Here is a 24313-nt window from a genome sequence, read left to right on the forward strand (position 1 = left end):
ACTGCGGGACGAGGAGGTGGAGCTGGAGGCAAGGGGCGTGGATATCAGTTCCGTTTTTCCGCGCTGAAGCAGTGCCAAGGAGCTGCTGCAGGGGGGGGGGGGGGGGGGGGGGGGGGGTGACCCCATATCGGGAGAAGTCGGAGTTAGGGCGGGAGCTGCCGGGGTCAGCAGAAATCAGCTGGCTCACGGGAGCACTATGGAGGGAGTGTCGCGGCTAGGAGGGGTCCTAGCCTTGGGGGGGGGGGGGGGGGAATGCTGGGTTGCTGCTGGATTGGCCAGGGAGGAGCTGGTGTGGGTCGGGGGGAGGTTCTATCGCCATGGGAAACGGGCCGAGTGGGGGGTGCTGGCCAGGGGCGAGCAGTCGATGGGCTATGGCTAGTCGGCGGGGGAGGGGGGGGTGGGGTGCCCCCTGATCCGGCTGATCACGTGGAACGTGAATGGGCCGGTTAAGCGGGCCTGGGTGTTTTCGCATCTGAAGGGGATGAAGGCGGACGTGGCCATGCTCCAGGAGACTCACCTGAAGGTGGCGGACCAGGTTCGTCTGAGGTAGGGGTGGGTGGGGCAAGTTTTCCATTCAGGGCTCGACACAAAGAACCGGGGGGTGGTGATCCTGGTGGGGAAGAGGGTGGCGTCTGAGGTGGTGGCTGATAGTGGCAGCAGATATGTGATGGTCTGTATTTGGAAATCTGAGAAGCTGTGACGAGAAGGTTTGATCCAGTTCTATTCTCTTCCATGCTGAAGCTCTGTTAGTGAGAACTTCCAGACGTCTACTGGGACTCGCAGTCCATCTTCATGAGGGAGCACGATAATGTCAAAACCGTGGGAACTTTATGCTTCTTTATAAAGGCTGTTCTTCAACGACCTATATCTGCAGAGACATTATTTGTATATGCCTGCGCGCTGGGGAATATGTAAAGAGATAGTTACACTTCCAGATTTCAAATTGTGAGTTAACCAGTTCCTGCAACTTGTTTTTTCAAAATTACTCCTGAGGCCAAACTTACGCAATAGTGGTGATCTGTCAGTGCCTGACTGAAGAATCCAATTTCTCTACAATTGAAGTGGAGCTAGAATGAGCAGGACTGATGAATCACTCTAATGGAGAACCCTTGATTATATGATTTGTTCATCAGTGAGGGAATAGCAACAAAAATTCCCCTTCTCCAGAGCCTCAAATTTCAAACAAGTTAAACCAGCAAATAATGAATATAAATACAAACAGGATATAATTGCTTAGGCTTTGAGGATTGAAGCACAAAGCTACAGGGACTACATGGAAGCTATGGACTACAGTTTGGGAAATGACTGCTTTAAAAAAGTATGTGAGTGTAGTTCAGTTTGCACTGACTATGATTCTATTCATTTCTTTTTTAATGCCACCTTTAGAATATACAATTAATTCTCGTTGAATTCTCCTTTATAAACAACATTTAATTCAAATACTTAATCTCTTTAAAAAAACAACAATTTAACTTAAGGGCAGAATCCCTGATAAAAACAAACATTTGTATTCATAGCCCCACATCAAAAGGCATACAATGGAATCTTCCACTTTGAAACCTAAATTCAGTGGCGGAGGCAGATGTGATGGTGATTCCTGTTGTGGAACGGTTTGGCTAACTCCACACGATCTTGTGTTGGTCAGCTTGTTAAATATGGATACGCGAGGGGCTCGTCGATTCTTCTGGCGGGGATAGATAGAAAGCTGCAATTCTCATCATTGTCTCATGTGGTCAAAGGTCCGGACACCATGTTTAAAGGACACCTAGTTAGCCTGCACTATCCCTTCCACTTTTGCGAGGCCACTACTATACCCGCCCCCGCCAAAACCCCGGCGCTGGAGAATTCAGTAGCCGGCGGGGGCGGGATTCACGCCGCCCCCTGCCGATTCTCCGACCCGGCGGGGGGTTGGAGAATCCTGCCCCATAACTCCACTAGATTCAAGATTACTATGTAAAATGACAAGGATGGGCCTGAAATCAAAGTTCTAAACTGGGGGGATAGCCAAATTAATAAAATGGGATATGATTTGGCCAGAATAGATTGGGAGCAGGCAGACAGTTTTAGGTAAATCTGTGACAGAACAGTGGGTCGCATTCTAGAAAGAAACAGGTAGAGTACAGGGCCAACATGCTCCAATAAAGAAAAACGGTGGGACCAACAAATCCAATGAACCCTAGATATCGAGGGATATACTGCATTGGATAAAGATAAAAGGGAGGCTTATGGCAGATATCAAGAGCTCAAAATAATAGAAGCCCAAGAGGAGGAGAATATGCAAGAGGGAACTAAAAAAGGAAATTAGGAGAGCAAAAAGGGGACTTGAAAGGATACTGCCAGGTAAAATAAAGGCAAATCCTAACTTGTTTTACAAGTACATTAAGGGTAAAATGATAACTAGGGAAACAGTAGGGCTCAGTGGTAAATTGCATGTGGAACTGGAGTGCATAGGTATTAATCATAGAATCTACAGTGCAGAAGGAGGCCATTCGGCCCATCGAGTTTGCACCGGCTCTTGGAAAGAGCACCCTACCCAAACCCACACCTCCACACTATCCCCATAACCCAGTAACCCCACCCAACACTAAGGGCAATTTTGGACACTAAGGGCAATTTACCATGGCCAATCCACATAACCTGCACATCTTTGGACTGTGGGAGGAAACCGGAGCACCCGGAGGAAACCCATGCACACACGGGGAGAATGTGCAGACTCCAGACAGACAGTGACCCAAGCCGGGAATCGAACCTGGGACTCTGGAGCTGTGAAGCAATTGTGCTAACCACTATGCTACCGTGCTGCCATAGGGAGCTAAATTCATACTTTGTGTCAGCGTTCACTAGTGAGAGGGACAATGTGATATCAAAATCAGGGAGAGACTGTAATAAAATTAAAGTAATTAACATAGACAGAGAGGAAATTCTGAGTGGTCTGACAGGTTTAAAAGTAGATAAATCACCAGGGCCAAATAAATGTATCCCAGGTTGTTGAGTGAGGCAAGAGAGGAAATAGCAGGGGCGCTGAAGAGATGCTGAAGGACTGGAGGATAGCCAGTGTGGAACCATTATTCAAGAAGGGAGGAAGGGATAAACCAAGAAACTACAGATCTGTTAATCTAACCTCAGTGATGAGGAAACTATTGGAAGCAATTCTGAGAGACGGAATTAATCTGCAGAGGCAGGAGTTAATCAAAAAAGGTCAGCATGGTTTTATTCAGAGGAGGTCAGGTGTGACCAACTTGATTGAATTTTTCGAAGAGGTGACCAGGTGTGTGATGAGGACAATGCATTTGATGTAGTCTACTTGGACTTCAGCAGGGCTTTTGATAAGGTACTACATGGCATACTGATAGGAAAGGTAAGGGCCCATGGGATCCAAAGAAATTTGGCAAATTGGATCCAGAATTTAAAAAAATATTTTAGTAACACATTTTTCAATATAACATCCTTACAGTATATACATACCAAAGTTAACAATATTTAATCCTTCCACCCCATCCCACAAACCCAAAAGAACAACAATCAATCCCTTATATCCACCCTCCAACTGTAGCATCTGGCAGGGATCAACTCCCTGAATTAGGAAATAAACGGCTGCCACCTCACGAAGAACCTTTCACCTGACCCTCTCATTACATACTTGATTTTTTTTGGATCCCGAATTGGTTGAGTGGCAGGAAGTAGATGATGATGGTCGAGGGGTATTTTTCTGACTGGAAGCTTGTGTCCAGTGGGGTCCTGCAGGGATCAATGCTGGGGCCCTTGCTGTTTGTGATTTATATAAATGATTTAGGGAGCGCGGGGGACTGTGGGAGGGAGCGCGGGGGACTGTGGGAGGGATCGCGGGGGACTGGGAGGGATCGCGGGGGACTGTGGGAGGGAGCGCGGGGGACTGTGGGAGGGAGCGCGGGGGACTGTGGGAGGGAGCGCGGGGGACAGTGGGAGGGAGCGCGGGGGACTGTGGGAGGGAGCGCGGGGGACTGTGGGAGGGGGCGCGGGGGACTGTGGGAGGGAGCGCGGGGGACTGTGGGAGGGAGCGCGGGGGACTGTGGGAGGGAGCGCGGGGGACTGTGGGAGGGAGCGCGGGGGACTGTGGGAGGGAGCGCGGGAGACGGTGGGAGGGAGCGCGGGAGACGGTGGGAGGGAGCGCGGGAGACGGTGGGAGGGAGCGCGGGAGACGGTGGGAGGGAGCGCGGGAGACGGTGGGAGGGAGCGCGGGAGACGGTGGGAGGGAGCGCGGGAGACTGTGGGAGGGAGCGCGGGAGACTGGGGGAGGGAGCGCGGGAGACTGGGGGAGGGAGCGCGGGAGACTGGGGGAGGGAGCGCGGGAGACTGGGGGAGGGAGCGCGGGAGACTGGGGGAGGGAGGGCGGGAGACTGGGGGAGGGAGCGCGGGAGACTGGGGGAGGGAGCGCGGGAGACTGGGGGAGGGAGCGCGGGAGACTGGGGGAGGGAGCGCGGGAGACTGGGGGAGGGAGCGCGGGAGACTGGGGGAGGGAGCGCGGGAGACTGGGGGAGGGAGCGCGGGAGACTGGGGGAGGGAGCGCGGGAGACTGGGGGAGGGAGCGCGGGAGACTGGGGGAGGGAGCGCGGGAGACTGGGGGAGGGAGCGCGGGAGACTGGGGGAGGGAGCGCGGGAGACTGGGGGAGGGAGAGGGGGAGACTGGGGGAGGGAGAGGGGGAGACTGGGGGAGGGAGAGGGGGAGACTGGGGGAGGGAGAGGGGGAGACTGGGGGAGGGAGAGGGGGAGACTGGGGGAGGGAGAGGGGGAGACTGGGGGAGGGAGAGGGGGAGACTGGGGGAGGGAGGGAGGGGGGACTGGGGGAGGGAGAGGGGGAGACTGGGGGAGGGAGAGGGGGAGACTGGGGGAGGGAGAGGGGGAGACTGGGGGAGGGAGTGCGGGAGACTGGGGAGGGAGCGCGGGAGACTGTGGGAGGGAGTGCGGGAGACTGTGGGAGGGAGTGCGGGAGACTGTGGGAGGGAGTGCGGGAGACTGTGGGAGGGAGTGCGGGAGACTGTGGGAGGGAGTGCGGGAGACTGTGGGAGGGAGTGCGGGAGACTGTGGGAGGGAGCGCGGGAGACTGGGGGAGGGAGCGCGGGAGACTGGGGGAGGGAGCGCGGGAGACTGGGGGAGGGAGAGGGGGAGACTGGGGGAGGGAGCGCGGGAGACTGTGGGAGGGAGCGCGGGAGACTGGGGGAGGGAGCGCGGGAGACTGGGGGAGGGAGCGCGGGAGACTGGGGGAGGGAGCGCGGGAGACTGGGGGAGGGAGCGCGGGAGACTGGGGGAGGGAGCGCGGGACACTGGGGGAGGGAGCGCGGGAGACGGTGGGAGGGAGCGCGGGAGACGGTGGGAGGGAGCGCGGGAGACGGTGGGAGGGAGCGCGGGAGACGGTGGGAGGGAGCGCGGGAGACGGTGGGAGGGAGCGCGGGAGACTGTGGGAGGGAGCGCGGGAGACTGTGGGAGGGAGCGCGGGAGACTGTGGGAGGGAGCGCGGGAGACTGTGGGAGGGAGCGCGGGAGACTGGGGGAGGGAGCGCGGGAGACTGGGGGAGGGAGCGCGGGAGACTGGGGGAGGGAGCGCGGGAGACTGGGGGAGGGAGTGCGGGAGACTGGGGGAGGGAGTGCGGGAGACTGGGGGAGGGAGTGCGGGAGACTGGGGGAGGGAGTGCGGGAGACTGGGGGAGGGAGTGCGGAGACTGGGGGAGCGAGTGCGGAGACTGGGGAAGCGAGTGCGGGAGACTGGGGGAGGGGAGCGCGGGAGACTGGGGGAGGGAGCGCGGGAGACTGGGGGAGGGAGCGCGGGAGACTGGGGGAGGGAGCGCGGGAGACTGGGGGAGGGAGCGCGGGAGACTGGGGGAGGGAGCGCGGGAGACTGGGGGAGGGAGCGCGGGAGACTGGGGGAGGGAGCGCGGGAGACTGGGGGAGGGAGCGCGGGAGGACTGGGGGAGGGAGCGCGGGAGACTGGGGGAGGGAGCGCGGGAGACTGGGGGAGGGAGCGCGGGAGACTGGGGGAGGGAGCGCGGGAGACTGGGGGAGGGAGCGCGGGAGACTGTGGGAGGGAGCGCGGGAGACTGTGGGAGGGAGCGCGGGAGACTGTGGGAGGGAGCGCGGGAGACTGGGGGAGGGAGCGCGGGAGACTGGGGGAGGGAGTGCGGGAGACTGGGGGAGGGAGTGCGGGAGACTGGGGGAGGGAGCGCGGGACACTGGGGGAGGGAGCGCGGGAGACTGGGGGAGGGAGCGCGGGAGACTGGGGGAGGGAGCGCGGGAGACTGGGGGAGGGAGCGCGGGAGACTGGGGGAGGGAGCGCGGGAGACTGGGGGAGGGAGTGCGGGAGACTGGGGGAGCAAGAGATTGAGTGGGGAGTTCGAAAGATTGAGTAGGTGCAGGGGGGTCTGAATTTGAGAAACTGAGTGAGTGTGTGGGGTGAGTGTGAGAGATGGTATGAGGGAGTGTGTGGGGTTGAGTTCGAGACACTGATTGTGACAGGTTGAGTGCGAGACTGGGTAAGTATCAGGGTGAGTGTGAATCTGCCTTACACTCTGTCTTCCCTCCACACAGCAACACATACACACGTGCTTACTCATACTCACCCACCCACATACACAATCCTCTCACACTCGGGACTTTTTTACAAAACTTACTCTTAATGATTTATTGCTATGACATTGTTGTACTTTTGATCAGCAATTTTTCTTTCCTTAGAACCCCAATTATTTTTTTAAATTCAGTTTATTGTTGTGCCAATCTTGCTGAAATTTGCACACCAGCACCTTGAATGGGAACATTATGCAAAAACGTTGGACAAGCCTGTTTGCAACCTTTAATTTAGCCACTATATTGTGCCATTGTACTTTCCTGCACTTAAAATTTGGCTTAATAACAAAAGTTATTTGCAAGAAAGAAAAGTAGCTGGACAATTTTGGGGCAAAATTGTTATGTCATCTCCTGCAACTGCAGTGTGTAAAAACCATTTACACAACTCACCTATTTTTAACAATGCATCTGGAGTAGGAGAATCGTAGAGAAGATTTTCAGGTTTGAGATCACGATGAACAATTCCATTTTCATGCAGGTACTAACCAAGAAACAACAAAAAACACAGTAAGAAACATGCAGTTACTGCCAGCTGATATATGTCACTCAACAAATGTCTATGACTGCTGTAATTAAGTTGTTTCATATTTAATCAACTAAACAGTGAATAATCATTCACGTGGAACAACCTTTGCCAGAGGCAAATAAAGATAATTATAATTCCATTTTTATTTTAATTATATCTTCTATTTTTAATGGAATTACAGGAATCCTTTGAGAGCTAAATTTAGTGAGATGTAAACAGATTTCTCAACACTACCACAATAATTAAAATTCTGTAAAAATATTGACTTCAAGTCACTCACCACCCTGACTTGGAAATCTGCTTTGACCAGATTTGGAGTTTTTTTGTGGGGTCAGGAGGAAGAGGTAGAAAATGGGCAGTTGTGTTCAAGGAATAACATTGAAATATTATGGTTGTGCAGAACAGAACCTCCATTGAAGACCTATTTTCCTGTAAGGTAACACTATTATAATACAAGACTGATACCCTGAAAATGTTTAGATCACATCCTTTTGCTGTCACAATTATGGACAACTAACAACAAGAATTAAACATAGAAACATACAAAATAGGAGCAGGAGTAATCAACATCCTGGAGATTACCATTGATCTTAAATTGAACTGGACTAGTCATATTAATACCGTGGTTACCAGTGCAGCTCAAAGCCCTGCAAAACTTGCCTTAAAACTTTATTCACAACCCCAGAACTGGCACAAAACCCTTAACCCAAGGAAGTAGGAGGGTGGGGATCCTGGTCTCGCAGGGCAATTATTTTTGTCCCAATTGACTTGTGTAAGTAGATGCCAGGAAGAACTTTGTGCTGGAGAAGGTCATATAGCGCTTCATGCGAAGGAACATAGAAGATGGATATGGCACCTTGGCACATAAAAGCCAGTCACTGTGAACAGCCACAGGTTAGAGGGAGGGCTGAGGTCAGGAGAAAGAGGCCACTGCATGTACATCAGTGGGAGGAGGAGGGGTAGGACAACTAGGTACTACCCTATCGTAAGTGTGTATATGCCCAGGAGGTCATACCTCAGTATGGTGGAAAACCAACATCAAAGATGATGCAGGCTGAACCATGAGGTGGTGACAGGCATATGTTACATGGCCCAGCAACCCATGCCACAATCCATCCACCCCCATGCCTTACCAATGGCTCTGACTGCAACTGACACTCTCAACTCCTATGGCTCAGGATCTTTCTAAGGATTATCAGGAGTCCTATCTAGTATATGCCAGTCAGCTACAGTAACTAATGTCCTGTTTTCTTGACTGGGAGAACACAGACACACAAAAAAACAGTCTTTGCTCAATTAGTAGGCTTTCCTCATGTGCAGATTGTTATTGATTGCATCCAGGTTGTCATAAAGGCCCCGACTAAATACACAGCCACCTATGTCGAATGGAAGTCCATCCAGTCAATCAATGAAGAAGTTGTTTGTCACCACAATGTCTTCTTTCATCCATGTACAAGGTTCCCCAGCACCTGCCATGACTCCTTCATCCTAAGACATTCTCAACTCCTTAAAATGCTTCAGCCACCAACACAGATCTATGATTGGCTCCTAGGGGACAAAGGCTAACTCTTAAGAACTTTGATAATGAACCACGTTAGGAGCCATAAACGGAGACAGAGCATAACTACAACTGCAGCTATGTTGACACCAGGAGTACCATCAAGCAGGCAAGTAGCATTTTGAAGATACACTTTAGGCGCCTTGATCGCTCAGGTGGAGCTCTGCAATATGTAAGGGTATCAATTGTAATCACGGTAAACCCATTAGTGCTCTAGGGGAGATGGCACCCTTTGCTCTCACATTCTTACAGGGTTTCCCCGTTGTGTTCTCTGAGGAGATGGAGGAAGGCTACTTCCTGCTTTGTCTAATGGCAATGAGAAGTATCGTGGTCAACTTCATCGTGCAGACACCTGTTGGGGAGCTCCTTTAGACTGAAGTATCGGCATCTCTGCATAGGCAACCGCGGTTGCTAACACGTGCAGAAGATGAAGGCTCTTACGTACGAGCTGGAGAGGTGGAAGATGCTGAGGATACCAAGGAGCTCTTGGTATCTTCACCCTCCTCAGTAACCGACACAACCCTGGGTCGGCTTTCAGGTAGAGTAGATGGGGCTGGTTGCTGGTGCACAGCAGTCGTCCATTGCAGCAACCATTGGACCAACTGTGTAACCATGCTGTTAAGGGTAAGCAGCTTCTCATGTATTTCATGCATGTCAGTGCACATATGCTGGATGGACTGATGCTACTGAGGGGTGCCTGCACCCTTTCCTGGCTGAGACACTGCTCTTGCAACCATCCCCAGTGCTGCTACATCTGTTTCTCCATGAGACTAGCCAATCTCTCATAGTCAAAGCTCATGAAGTTGAACCTCTGGGACAATGTAGAGCTCATGGCAGTGATGAACTTCTACATTCGTATTCGTAAAGCTCCCACTGCCGCAGAGAACTCTATCAGATGTCTACCTATCTGCTGCTGATTATCTAATTACTGTGCACCAGAAGGCGATTCCCGAGGTTCCTTGTTCCTGCCCACTAGAGAATCACTGTGCCTTTCCTCCCTCCTCTGAGGTGGACTGTGCATAGATGTCTCTAACTCTGACACCTCTTTGTGCACTCTGGTGCAGTGGCTTTCATCCTATGCCCCCATTCTACATGCGTGTTACATCCTTCTGAAGTGCCTGTATCTGAATTGGCAGAGTGTGGGCTTGTACAATGTGATGCTGCGTCTTCAAACATCTCTTCCTCCTCTTGGGCAGCACGGTAGCACAGTGGTTAGCACTGATGCATGTCATTGTCCTAACTATTCTCACGCTGTCCTTAGGGGACAACCCAATCCTTGCACTCCCTCTCATGCTAACCCCCAATTGTGCTCAGTGAAGTGTCAACATGACCTCCACCATTACCACCATGTGCCAAGATAATTTGGACACCGTTTTTTTCATCCGCTAATGGCAATTCACCATCACCAACAGGCAGTGTGAACGCCCTCTGGCAAACTCCATGGCATTTTTTCCACAGGACGGATGCGCCTCAGCCAGGCTGATCCACCCCTAGTGCAGGCTGACTCCATGGTGTCTTGTTATGCTCTAGGCATAAGCGGCTTCCTTGTGGTGCACTTGACAAAGGAAGGTTCAGACGTGGAGATAACTTCAACACGTTTATTAAACTATTTACAGTTCTCCTACTCGGGTTCGCCACTACTGTTAATCCTTCAAAGCTACTCAGACTGACTAACCAGTCTGCTACAATTCACGTGGTGGGAGTGATATTGAATCAACCCTGTGTCTCTATTCACTGACTGTCTCCACTGGAAAGAGGAAGATCATGTGTGTTGTGTCCTTTATATATGGGTTGGTGTAATGCCCTCCTGTGGTCGTGTCACCTCTGTGTGTATTGTGAATGCCCATTGGTCGTGTCCTATCTAACTGATCTATTGGTTGAGTGTCTGTGCGTCATGTCTCTGTGCTCCCTCTAGTGTCTAGCTAGTCTACATGTATTTACATTAACCCCTTGTGTATTTACAGTGATGCACATCACCACACATGGTGTTCGTCAACCATTGTGACTGCAAAAATAACATAAACATATGTTAGTCTGTAATACAGTGCACAGAGGATATTGTTCTTCACTGTGTCTGTGCATCACAGTGATTATTCATATATGTTCTGTGTGCACCAACGTGAGTTGCATACACATACAAGCCCCAATGCTGAAGTACAGCCATATGCCATGTCTCGCAACTTAGCTGTAGCATGCAAATCTAAACCTTTCCTTGGAGATGTGTGTGGATGAGCCAAACTACTTACCTTGCCGAAAAGCAAGAGATCATTGAACCTTTTTCTGCACTGAATCCATGATCACTGATGGTCTCTTGCTGTGCTCAGCGCTGCCACTATTTGACCAGACCTTCTTGGTTGCAGGAGGTGTATTACAGTAGCCATCAGGGTAGAGGACTAGTCTCTTTTATTGGACCTCTTCCAACAAACTGTGGAGGCCCTGGGGCAGCTGGATGCATCTCTTCCCTATGTCTCCTCTGTGTGATGTTTTATGAAAGATTTGGGCAGCACGGTAGCACAAGTGGATAGCACTGTGGCTTCACAGCACCAGGGTCCCAGGATCGACTCAGCGCTGGGTCACTGTCTGTGCAGAGTCTGCACGTTCTCCCAGTGTCTGCGTGGGTTTCCTCCGGGTGCTCCAGTTTCCTTCCACAGTCCAAAGACGTGCAGGTTAAGTGGATTGGCCATGCTAAATTGCCCTTAGTGACCAAAAAAGGTTAGGAGGGGTTACTGGGTTACAGGGATAGGGTGGAAGTGAGGGCTTAAGTGGATCGGTGCAGACTCAATGGACTGAATGGCCTCCTTCTGCACTGTATGTATGTTCTATGTTCTGTTCTATGTTCTATTTAAGGCCTTCATTCCCACTTCCAGGGGGCTCTGAAAATTCAGCCCCCTGCCAGTTTAGAAGATAAAGTACCAATCTGTTCTGTGTTAAATCTCTGATGGTGAATCAACAATTAATCACTAAATGGAATTAAATCAACGATCTTGCAGCAAGGCACTAAGGTAGCTGTGCGAAAAATGGAAAATACATTACAATGCTCAGTTGTTCTGAGATTAAAGCACAAAATTTAATTACAGAGTCTGTGAGCTAACGGTTTATGCTTATATACTGTTAGGACACAGACTGAGAACTAAACCTCTCCAAATCTGATTCTTCTTGTAACAAGGAATCCTTTCAGAATGTACAAGTTACGGGGTGGCACAGTGATGCAGTGGTTAGCACTGCTGCCTCATGGCACTGAGGATCCGGGTTTGATCCCGGCCCAGGGTCCTTGTCGTGTGGAATTTGCACATTCTCCACGTGTCTACGTGGGTCTCACCCCCACAACCCAAAGATGTGCAGGGTAGGTGGATTGGCCACACTAAATTGGCCCTTCATTGGAAAAACAGAATTGGGTACTTTCAATTTTCAAAAAAAAGAATATATAAGTTAATTTCTCCGATTTTGTGTTCCCACCAGGAAAGCCGATCTGGGAAAGTTACACATAAGCTCCCTATGGTTTACTGTCTGTTTTCTGACTATTAATGTTAAAACACAGAAAATCATGGGCTGTGTATACAATTTTCCAACATCTATTCTGGCAGATTAGGCTTTGTACCACGAGTATATAATCAGCAGATATAGCATTTTACTTATAATGAAATTTACTACATTTCAGAGTGCTCTTAATGGTCATGTTAAAGGTTACAATAGCTGTCCTCCAGTTATGAGTAAAACTGTATTTAAAATTACATATGAATTGATCTTTATCTACAGAACTGATATTGAACCTTGTCAAATTATTTATCTAAACCTGGTCAATATGAAAAATGATTAATTCAGTACAGCATTCAGATGGCAAAATGAACAATGTCAAATAAAGCAACCTGGCTGACAGCTTCACTAACAAGTACAGCAGTGAAAAATGATTTACCCCTGCAGTAATACGAGTTGAATGCTTAGCTACATGTGTACAATAACAGATCATCAGCATATAAGGATATCCTATGCTCCACACCTCCATTGCCTCACTAGCCCCTTCCACAACCCCAGACTCCTTAGCGAGATGGTCATAGGCTCCATAGCCAGGACAAGAGCAGCACCTGGAGGTTCCCATCCAACTCACTCACCACCCTGACTTGGAAATATATTGCCGCTCCTTCACTGTCGCTGGGGTAACATCCTGGAACTCCCTCCCACAGCACAGTGGGTGTACATACACCTCAAGGATTGCAGCGGTTCAAGAATGCAACTCACCACCACCTTTTGAAGGGCAACTAGGGGTGGGTAATAAAAGCTGGCCTGACCAGCGACACCCACATCCCATAGAATGAATTAAAAAGAACAGCAGGGGGAACATAGGGCACCCTGCCTCATAACCCGGTGCAGAACAAAGTACTCCAAATTCATATTATTAGTGCAAATGCTCACCATCGGCTCCTTATACAATAGCCGAACCCACACCGCAAACCTCGGCCCAATTCCAAATCTTTCCAATACTGTCATCAAATAACCCCACTCTACCCAATCAAACACCTTCTCTGGATCCAGCGCCACCACCCTCTCGTCTCCTTTCCGTCCACCGAAGACAAGATCACATTTGACAACCTTCTCACATTCAAAATCAGCTGCCTTCCCTTCACGAACCCCATCTGATATTCTCCTATCACTTTCAGGAGACACCCCTCCAACCTTGCGCCAGAACCTTTGCCAATATGTTGGTATCTACATTCAATAGGGATATGGGTCGCTCTAGCCCACACTCCACCGGGTCCTTATCCTTCATTAACAGCAGGGAAATCAAGGCCTGCCTAAAGTCTGTGGGAAGAATCCACTACCTATTACCTCCTCAAACATTCCCACCATCAGCGGCGTCCAACTTATCCTTAAACCTCTTATAGTATTCCACTGGGAACCCATCTGGTCCCGCCACCTTCCCTAACTGCATCATCCCAATTGCCTCCTTCACCTTAGCTCCCCCACCAGCTCCTCCAAGCTTGCCCTGTTCTCTTCACCCAACCTCGGGTACTCCACCTGTCCAGGGTCTCCCTCATCTCTCGCTCCTCTCCTGGTGACTCCAATCTATATAACTTCTTATGGAACTTTTCAAATACTTTGTTGATCTGCTTCGGGGCCACCACCAACTTCCCCACCTTATCCCGCACCGAGCTATCTCCCCCGCCACCACCTCCCTCCGGCGCTAGCCGGCCAGCATACGCCCTGCCTTCTCCCCATGTTCATAGACCGTCCCCCTCACCCTTCTCAACTGGCGCACCGCTTTCTCTGTGGACAATTGGTCAAACTTTGCCTGAAGCTCCTTCCCCCTGGCCAAGAGGACCGGATTCGGGTCCCCCGCGCACCTTCTATCCATCTCCAGCATCTTTGCTGTCAATTTTTGACGCTCCTCTCTCTCCTCCTTGTGCACCTCAGCCTTAAGTGAAATCACCTCCCCCTTTACTACTGCTTTCAAATCCTCCCAAACTACCCACTTCAAAACTTCCCCTGTGCAATTAAACCCCAAATATTTCTCGATCACCCTCTCAATCGTATTGCAAAAACTCCGGTCCCCTAACAGCCCCACGTCCATTCTCCATCCCGGCCTCTGGGCCACCCCCTTCTCCAGAACCACATCCACCCAATGCGGCGCATGGTCCAAAATCAATATCACTGAATACACTGACCCTTTGAAACTAGCCAATAACGCCTTCCCCACCATGAAAAAGTCAATCTTCGAGTACCGGGGAGAAAAATGAATACTCCCGCTCCCTCGGGTGCAGGAACTTCCAAGGGTCCACACCACCCATCTCTTTCATGAGTCCAGCAGCACCTTTGCCCCCCCCACCCCAACCACCACCCTGATTGGGCCAGTGAGCGGAACAGAGACCGATCCACTTTCAGCTCTTGTGCCATATTGCAGTCTCCACCCTCCCCCGCTATTAACTCGTGCGTATCCAAATCGGGGATGGCACCCAGCACCCTCTTCACAAACCCAGCATCATCCCTATTGGGGCCATATACGTTTGCCAGCGCTACCAACCTCCTGTCTAACACCTCCGTCACAAACACGTACCTGCCAACCAGGTCTGCCACCACCATCTCCATCTGAAACCGCTCTCTCTTTTTCCTCTCTTTCGTATTCAAGCTGCTTTAATTCTTTCTCATGTTCCATTTGTTTAATTTGCAACTGAATTTTTGCCATTTCCAATGAATCAAACTGTATCTCAGGCAACTTTAAATGGTCAGTCACTGCCATAATTACCTCATCTTTTCGCATTTTGTTAGGTAATGTTAACTGCAATGTTTTTGCCACATCTAACAGTCTGCTTTTAGTCTCTGTCCGTAAGGTACTGCGTGTGACCGTCTCCACCCCAAAAACATCAGAGCCTCTGAAAGAGCCATTGTCCACAATACTTCCACTTAAACTAAAATACCACACCTGAAAAGCAACCACAATATGCTCACCCCTCACTGTCTTTAAGTTCACTAAGCCAATCTAATAGATAGACTTTTATTCCCCTCGAGCCCCCAATTTGTTATGGGCCAGGGTTTAGAGAACCCTAAAGTGTATCATGGAGTTCACCTGACCCACAACTTTTAATAGATTGTGGTATGGGGAGCACACGGCCCACTCGACAGGTGTGGTACAGCAGAAATGGAAAAGTATTTTTTAAAGCAAAACAATGTTTATTCTATGAACTCAAGTTAACCTTTTTAAAACATACAGTGAACATCTTAGCAACCATCAATTCAAATACAACCCCCAAAGAATACAACAGTAAGTAATCCTTAAACTGTCCTTTTAACATCCAGAAGACTTTAAAAAAACTTTTAACACAGAAGCACATCAGGTTTAAATTCACTACTATGAACAGTTGTTAGTTTTAAATCACCAAAGGATCGATTTACAGTCTTTAGATTACAGAGAGAGAGACTCATACACCTTGTGGCTGAGACTGCAGCTGCCCAGCACTGAAACGAAACTAAAACACACCCTGCAGCAAACAGCCTAAAACGAAAGTAAAAAAGCTGATAGACAGCCCAGCTCCACCCACACTCTGACATCACTGCAGTAATAAACACCCATTTCCTAAAGGTACTCTCACTGCAGATATTTATATGCACACCCATTTATAAACACCCATTTCTTAAAGGTACACTAACATGACACCACAAGAATCATGAATACAGTAAACGGTTCAAGCTAGGAGCTGTGTCCTTGCTTGTGCACATGGCTCTGTCCAACACTAAACTGACCCCTAGGTGCAGGTCTTGTGTTCTCTTATTTCACTGTGTGAGCAGTACTGTATTACTGTATTCATTCCCTATATGTGTCAGACCCTTATATTACACGCCCCACCATCCAAACTTCTGGCTACCCCACGTTCTGACCACCCAACCTTCCAACTGACCCCTCTCCCCTTCATACCCAACCCACTTACCATACACACTTTATTTCCTGTCAAAGTGCCTGGGACCATTACGCTTGCAAGTTTAGGACAGCTAGTGCTTCACTTTCCACAGCAATCCAGCACTTCATAAAAGGCCTTCTGGTCAATCCTCAGCAGGCCCGGGCGAGAAATGTGTAACTCCAGTCCAAATAAAAAGGAGTGCCAATCCAACTGTAATTACCACTCCGCAGAATATTTGGCCTGTTATTTTAAGTACTCACTTTATGGGCTGGATTCTCCGCCGACGGGATGCTCTGTTTGCCGGCAGCCCGGGGGTTTTCCAACGGCGTGGGGCTGCCCCACAATGGGAAACCCCATTGACCGGCCGGCATAACGGAGCATCCTGCCGTTTGTACTTTATCTAAGATGTTCCTTGCCAAGGAAGCAGTGGATAATATTGATGTTCACATTTGTATTCCACATTACTGATCTAGAGCAACATCACACCAAGGTTCCCTGAAGGATATCTTAACATTGTTGATTTTAATGTGTGACAAGTCAAATTACTTTTAATTTTCTCCTGGGGATTTAAGTTATCCTGCCCCATCACCCACACATACACTCATTGTAATTAGTCCCACTATCATACACTATAATTAGTTCCCCCCACTCCACCCACACACACACACAATATCCAGTGTTTTTCAAACTTTTTTTCCCGGAACCCAATTTTAGTAACCGGAGTACATTCGGGACCCACGGCAGGCAATGTTTGCAACCTTAGCAAACCATGCCAGCGGACTTTCGCAACACACCATTATTGCTTACCTTTAATGTGGTAGGTGAGTCTGCTTGGTCCTTACAATCTCACTTGCTTCGTCATTCAGTGTTACATTTATGGTGATGATTTAAGTGCTCGTTGCATCCTTTGAAAAAAATCAAGAGGTTTGTCCTTGAACTCGCCATGCTTAGTCTTCAAATGCCTTGGGCGATTTGAGGGATTTAAACTCTCATTTGCCAGTACATCCTTGAATATAACACACATGGACCTTGCATCCTGATTTGTACTGGCACAAATAAAGCCATTACTCAAGAAATCATCTTTTTACTACTTTCTTCCTGATTTCAGTTTCTTCTTAATTGTTTGTTCACCAGAGGTCCTGGAACTCTAGATACAAGTCACACCAGAACTGTTTTGTCCTGCCGTGGACCCTCCTGCGAAGCTCCCTCCAGCAGATTCAATTGTAAGATCCTGGCCTGTTTGTGTCACTGGTCCTCTCTTCCTTATTACAAAATAATCCTTCTTCAGTTCTTCACACAGTCCAATTACTTGCTTGCTGGCAGCTACAAAATGGAGGAATCTCTCCTCCATGATTTTGCACCCAAAGCACGAATGCACAGGGCACGTAGCGTCAGTGTCTGTGCTGGTCGCATGACCTTCTCTCTGCCCCTGTCCCTGGCGGAAAGATTGCATTGTTCATATTTAGAGGGCAGTCGCGGTTGGCATTCCTTTTTTTTAGACTTTATGACTGTACTGCTGAAATTTAAGCAATTTCAGTTGAACGTGCACATCCTTACATTTACACACAAACTTCGTTTTAAATATATTCCCATTTCTCTAGAAATTTAAACAAGTATGGAAAAAAGTATAAACTTGTTTTTACTTTAAAATCTATGGGCTGGATTCTTCCGCCCCACTCACCGCAAGAACGTCACAGGCGAGACGTGGATAATGGAGAAGTCCATTTACCTCGGCAGGATTCTCTGATCACCAGTGGACGCAGCCGGAGAATCCTGCCCTATGACTTTAGACAAGATGAAGTAACTTGTCAAAACACATACAATGTCACAATATTTTTTACTGGTTCCACTGCAATGCACTATGCAAATATCTAAGACACCTCCTTCTCCATTCTCACCAAAAGCACTTACTTCCTGGTTTCCAGAGAATGGCGACACAAAGTGATGACTGTATTGGTTTCATCCAGTTTGACATGTGTCAGCTGTATTGACTGGCCTTGTTCGATCGGTATTCCCCGCCGACAAACCTGGCCTGGCTTCCCTCGCACTGTCCAGTAGCTGCATCCACCCCGGTCACAGACTGCTGACCACTTCCCGACCAGTACTTCACGTCATGAGAGTACTAGCGGACGCTGTGCCGGCCGTTGAACAGCTTGACCACAGAGCCGCAGATCGCATACTGCCGATCGTTGGCGGGGGACCAGCCGAGCAGCGTGCAGAGGACGAGCACCAGAGCGGAGCTCCAATCTGGGGCCACCACCGTTAGCAGCCCCTGTCCCACACCCCCACCATGCGTGCGGTGACAAGCACATAACCCAGCCTCGCACCACACGTGCCCTTGAAAAACCACAACCAATCGGGGACTGCCCACGGCCAACATTCTTAAAAGCTGGTCGCGGCCGTTGGGGTCTTCTCCCCACGATCGGAAGGTCACAACCGATCACTAGGTGACCCTCCGGACATCTGTCCACGGCCCACAAATACAAGTCAGTCTGCGGTGATGGTCAGTTGGGAGGTGCAGCGGCTCTGATTGCAAGAGTCCTATCGGAGCCTGAGTCGGTGTGCAGCTGTGAGCCTGCAGACACTTTTACATTTGCTTTAATATCCCAAAGCTGAGAGACAAAGCAGGGGAAGGGCAGGGCTGGGCACTGGCTCCAGTCTCAGAGGAGAGGCAGCACACAACTCCATATGCTGTTGTTGCAAGCCTAAAGCTTAATTGGGGTCATGACCCACAATTTAGGAACCGTTGTATTAGAGAAAATATGTAAACTACTGGAAGGAGTCCAGATAATAAATGTTGAATTCAGAGGGCTGATTTACATGCAAAATAAATTCAATGAAGAAGAAATTTCAGAGAACATTTTCCAGGGTATGAAGAATTTTGAACCAGGAACAAAGGAGGAGAAAGAGGCAGCCAACCCATCAAGGCACAGGGGCAATGGTCGTGCTTTGTGTTAGAAATGAGACAAACAGCCAGATAATCAACTGTCATGCATTTGTACAACACACCTCTGTCTATTATTTTAATGAATGAATTAACTAGTGAGTTAATGTTTCCATTAAAATATTGTTCAAAGAAACATTGCCAACAATAATTTCTTGTCTTTAGACAGAATGATTTTAAGATCTATGTTTATATTACAATGGAGTTCTAAACACAAAGATTTAATAAAATCTAATTTGGTAACAATAGTTACTGATCAGAACTTTTCTATGACCTTTTTCATATAGTGCTCTGCAGTATTCCAATTATACTAATCTTCTATCAAAGGATTTGCGAGTATATACCACAGATCTGCAATGGTATTAGAAAACTTGGCTACGAAATTTGGCTCCTTAACACCTTAGTTTATTGGTGCTACAAATGCTTTATAGGCTCCAAAATGGCATGCACACACTCTTCTGGTGTGAGCCACAACGGATGCTATATTGGGGAGGGCATTTTCACGCATACAGAGTGTTTGCAGCAAGAATGCAGAGTTGCAAATTGTTATTTCAATCAACATGAAAGACTAACTTGATGTGGGCACTGCCATTTTGGAACTCAATGTTCCAGCTAATGCGGTTTCTTAAATATACACAGTGGCGGACTGGCCAGGGTGTCAGCTTGCCCGACGGCAAGTGGGCCCCTGATGAAGTGGGCCCCCTATATCAAATAAAAAAAGATAAAGAAACAAACACAGACAACTGTTTTAGTAATAAAAAGGAATAAGAAAAAAAGAGAACAGGACACAAATAAGCAGTGCATGAAAAGGAACGAAGCAGGGGAGGTAGTGGAAGGATGTGGAATAGGGGGGCCTGGGTCGGGCATAATTAAGGAAATTCCATGTTTTCAGCAAGAGTGTGTGAATTTAAAGATAAAGTTACAATTCGTGATTTGAGATGGTCGGCAACTTCAAAGGATATCAAGCAGTAGTCTTGGTTCAGCCGGTACATCGGTCCGGGGCCCGGAAAGCCAAGAAGGGGCCCGTGAATCTCTGAAGGGCCCTTAAAAATTATAATTAATTAGATAAATAAATCTCCAACTTCTTTCCTGAGATTTGTATTCTAACTTAATAAAATATAATTGTTTTTAAAAAGAGCAATACCAAATAAAAATGCAATAAAGAAACAAACAAATAATCACTCAGTGTATGAAGGAACGAAGCAGTGTTAAACGGATGTGAAAACGAGTGGGGGGGGGGGGGCGCTGGTTCACCCGGGTCGGACATAGTTGGAAATCCACGTTTTCAGCAAGAGTGTGTGAATTTAAACAAAAAGTTACAGTTCGTGATTTGAGATGGTCGGCAACTTGAAAGGATACAAGCAGTACATAGGGTAGTGAGGTCACCGAAAAGGAGAAGCGGTACCTTTGACCGTTAATCATGAGGTCAAAGATATTGAAGTGATAAGCCATGATCGGTAAACTCAAAGGGTTGCGACTTGTAACACTACACTGGTATCAAACTGGACATGTTAACTTTGGTCGTGGGACCATTCTTAATGTCTTACTATAGTCGGACCAAACTTCTAAGTTTCAACAGTTGTCTCAGTTGCTTGCTGGTGTGAACACTGGACAGTGGATTGTCTCCTCTTCTGAAGCTGCATAGGCCACAGTAGTATTGACCGATGAACATAGCCTATTGAAGTGTAAGTAAGTTATTTTATATTTTTTTATCAAGTAGGGGTTTATCTGGCGTTCCTTCAAGTTATTCTTGCAATCATCAATATTCATTTTTCCCAATGTGGGCTATTTTTAATTAAGTTTTTATTTCAGGAATATTACCCCTACCAGCATGGACAAGAAAAAGCATAAATCTGGGTCACTAAAACGCAAAGAACAAAAAGAAGCAGAAAGGAAGGAATCAGCCAAGCGATGCAGGCCTATTACAGAGTTTATAATACCACAAGCACAATCCACATCAATATCCAGTTCTGCAACAAATAATCAAGAAGCAAGAAACAATGCTCATGGTGATGATGCAATGACATGCGAGTTACAAGAACAGAGAAGAGCTACTTTGAATGTAGAGACAAATTCAAGTGCATCCATTACTAATCAACCCAGGCCCAATATTTCTTCTGGCTTCCTTGTTCCGGTATCTGTACTGCCTGTAGTTGCAACATCTGAACACATAGCTTCAACTAGTGACAGGGAATCAGATATTCCTTCAAGCATAAATGACTTGGTTTCTGAAGCACATCCTGTAAATGAACCTACGCAAGAAAATGAAAGATCAATTACTGGAATCAACCAATATCCATCACGAGCAAAGCTAAAACAGTTTTTTGCTGAACATCCACTTCAGCCACTTGATGATCTGCCATTTGGTGCTCGTTTGTATGAGAGGAAAATTATGAATGACTCAGTCCCAAGAAAATGGCTAACATATAACAAAGAAAATAGATGCTTATATTGTTCATACTGCTTAGCCTTTGAGTTTCCCAACACTTGTAATCCATCACCCTTTGTACGTGACTTTAGTGACTACAGGCGTATTAGCCAGAGCTTGACTTTACATGAATCGACAACACATGTCAGAAATGCTCAGCAATATAGCAGTGTGGTTAATGATGGCACCTTAGATAAATTTTTTGAGGCATCACTAATTAAAAGGAAAGAAGAAGTATTGAAGCAGAGATGTATTGTCATGAGGATTATAGACATCATAAAGATGTTAGACAAGCAGGCACTTCCTTTTTGAGGTCACAGAAATGAATCGGCCTACACTCTAGATAATGAGGTTCTGAATCATGGCAATTTTTTATCTACAGTGCAGTTGATGGCAAAATATGACCCCATTATGGCAGCTCACGTTTTTGCAGTGCAAAACAAGTCTAAACAAAGAATCAAACGATTAGAGCAACAAGGAAAGGCTCAAAGTAAAGGCCATGGTTGACTTGTTACATACCTGAGTAAAACAACTATAAACATGTTAATCAAAATTATGAGGAATGTAGGTTCGTCCCGGGGAACATTGATGGGGGATTTCAGGGTTGGCACAGAGCGGGCATCAGACAGCTGAGGGACCTGTTTATTGATGGGAGGTTTGCGAGCCTGGGGGAGTTGGAGGAGAAATTTGGGCTCCCCCCGGGGAACATGTTCAGGTATCTGCAGGTAAAGGCATTTGCTAGGCGGCAGGTGGAGGGATTCCCTTCGCTTCCCGCGAGGGGGGTGAGCGACAGGGTGCTTTCGGGGGTCTGGGTCGGAGAGGGGAAGATATCTGATATCTACAAGGTTATGCAGGAGGCGGAGGAGGCGTCAGTAGAGGAGCTGAAAACGAAGTGGGAGGGGGAACTGGGGGAACAGATCGAAGACGGGACATGGGCTGATGCCCTGGAGATGGTTAATTCTTCCTCCTCGTGTGCGCGGCTTAGCCTCATCCAATTCAAGGTGCTGCACCGGGCCCACATGACTGGGACGAGGATGAGTAGGTTCTTTGGGGGTGAGGACAGGTGTGTCAGGTGCTCGGGAAGTCCAGCGAACCATGCCCATATGTTCTGGGCATGCCCGGCACTGGAGGAGTTCTGGAAGGGGGTGGCGAGGACGGTGTCGAGGGTGGTGGGATCCAGGGTAAAGCCAGGATGGCGACTCGCGATTTTTGGGGTTGGGGTGGAGCCGGGAGTGCAGGAGGCGAAAGAGGCCGGTGTGCTGGCCTTTGCGTCCCTAGTAGCCCGGCGAAGGATCTTGCTACAATGGAAGGATGCGAGGCCCCCAAGCGTGGAGACCTGGATCAATGACATGGCGGGTTTCATTAAGCTAGAGAAGGTCAAATTCGCCCTGAGAGGGTCGGTACAAGGGTTCTTTAGGCGGTGGCAGCCTTTTCTCGACTTTCTGGCTCAACGATAGGGTACGGGGACAGCAGCAGCAGCAACCCGGGGAGGGAAAAGGGGATGAAAAGGGGGGGGGCCAACAATGACTATGTTTGTTTATTTAATTTTAATATTTTTTAAGTTCTTTTGTTGTTCATTAGGGTTGGGGGGGTGGGGGGATGTGATACATGCGCCGATACGGCCTGGGGGTGTCACAGTTATTATGGGTTATTGTGTTGCATTTCATTGTTTGTCGTTATGTTTTATATTTTCTGTAAAAAATTCCAATAAAAATTATATAAAAAAATAAAATAAAATAAAAATAAAAATTATGAGGAATATGATACAAGAAAGAATTAGTCACGAAGTTTCTCAAGCAAAATATTATTCTATTCAGGTTGATTCAAAACAAGATAATTCATCCATCGATCAGTTTAGCATTATTATTCGGTATGTGCTTAAAGGTATTATCTGTGAAAGACTACTTTCAGTTGTGCCAAGTAATGATGGTACAGGACAGGGACTTTTTGATCTATTGATTGAAACATTATAGCATCTTAAAATTGACCCCCAAAAATGTTTATCTGATAGCACAGATGGCGCTGCAAGCTACCATGGCCAGTATAATGGTTTACAAAGTAAAATTGCTGATGTGGCTGATCAACATGTTCATATATGGTGCTATGCCCATGTCTTGAATTTGGTGATAACTGAAACAACAAAATGTTGTGTGCCTGCTGTTTCTTTTTTCAATTTGCTCCAGAATATAGCAACTTTTGTGAAAGCATCATACAAGAGAATGGCTGTATGGATAGAAGTTGTTGGAAAACATCTAGGACAAGAAAAAATGAAATGATTAAAGCTAATTGGTGAGACCAGATGGTCAGGAAAATCCAATGCAGCAACAACTATATTTGGGCGTGTTGATGATGCCGCTGCCAGTACTTTCATAAATCTATTGACATGCTTATCAATGATACAAGATTCAGAAAAGTTTGATGCAAAAACAAAACAGGAAGCAAATGTTTTACTTCAAAGTCTTCTAAAGCTTGAAACCATATTGACAGCATTTACTTACTTGTATATATTTGAAACTACAACCCCGTTATCAAGTTATCTACTGACAAGTGGTTTAGATATGTTTACTGCATGGAGTTTGGTAGATTCAGCTACAACAAAGTTGAAGGAACAGACAAGAAGATTTGATAACGTTCACAGCAAGGCTTTGGAATTTGTAAATAAATGTAATGACAGGATTTCACAGATGAATATGGATGAAAATCAAACATTTGAAATTGATGCATTGGAAACAGCATTGCCAGTTAAGAGGCAGAGGAAGAAGAAAAGAATGGCAGATGAGCTTATTGACGATGAAAGAAATTCCTCAGATTCTCTAGCTGACTTTAGAGTAAATGTGTTTAACCTAATAATGGATCGCATTGTCCAGTCACTAGAA

General features: G+C 47.8%; 1 protein-coding gene across 3 annotated transcripts in view; it reads right to left on the bottom strand.

The window, feature by feature from the left end:
- Positions 1–24313, bottom strand: part of LOC119970465 (calcium/calmodulin-dependent protein kinase type IV-like) — a 173351-nt gene that overhangs the window by 39347 nt on the left and 109691 nt on the right. For all 3 annotated transcript variants that reach the window (XM_038805117.1, XM_038805118.1, XM_038805119.1), the window contains exon 6: positions 6984–7074. In XM_038805117.1, coding sequence (XP_038661045.1) covers positions 6984–7074 — 91 coding nt within the window. The remainder of the gene's footprint in view (positions 1–6983; positions 7075–24313) is intronic.

This window comes from Scyliorhinus canicula, chromosome 8 (genome assembly GCF_902713615.1).
Source record: "Scyliorhinus canicula chromosome 8, sScyCan1.1, whole genome shotgun sequence".
Lineage (NCBI taxonomy): Eukaryota > Metazoa > Chordata > Chondrichthyes > Carcharhiniformes > Scyliorhinidae > Scyliorhinus > Scyliorhinus canicula.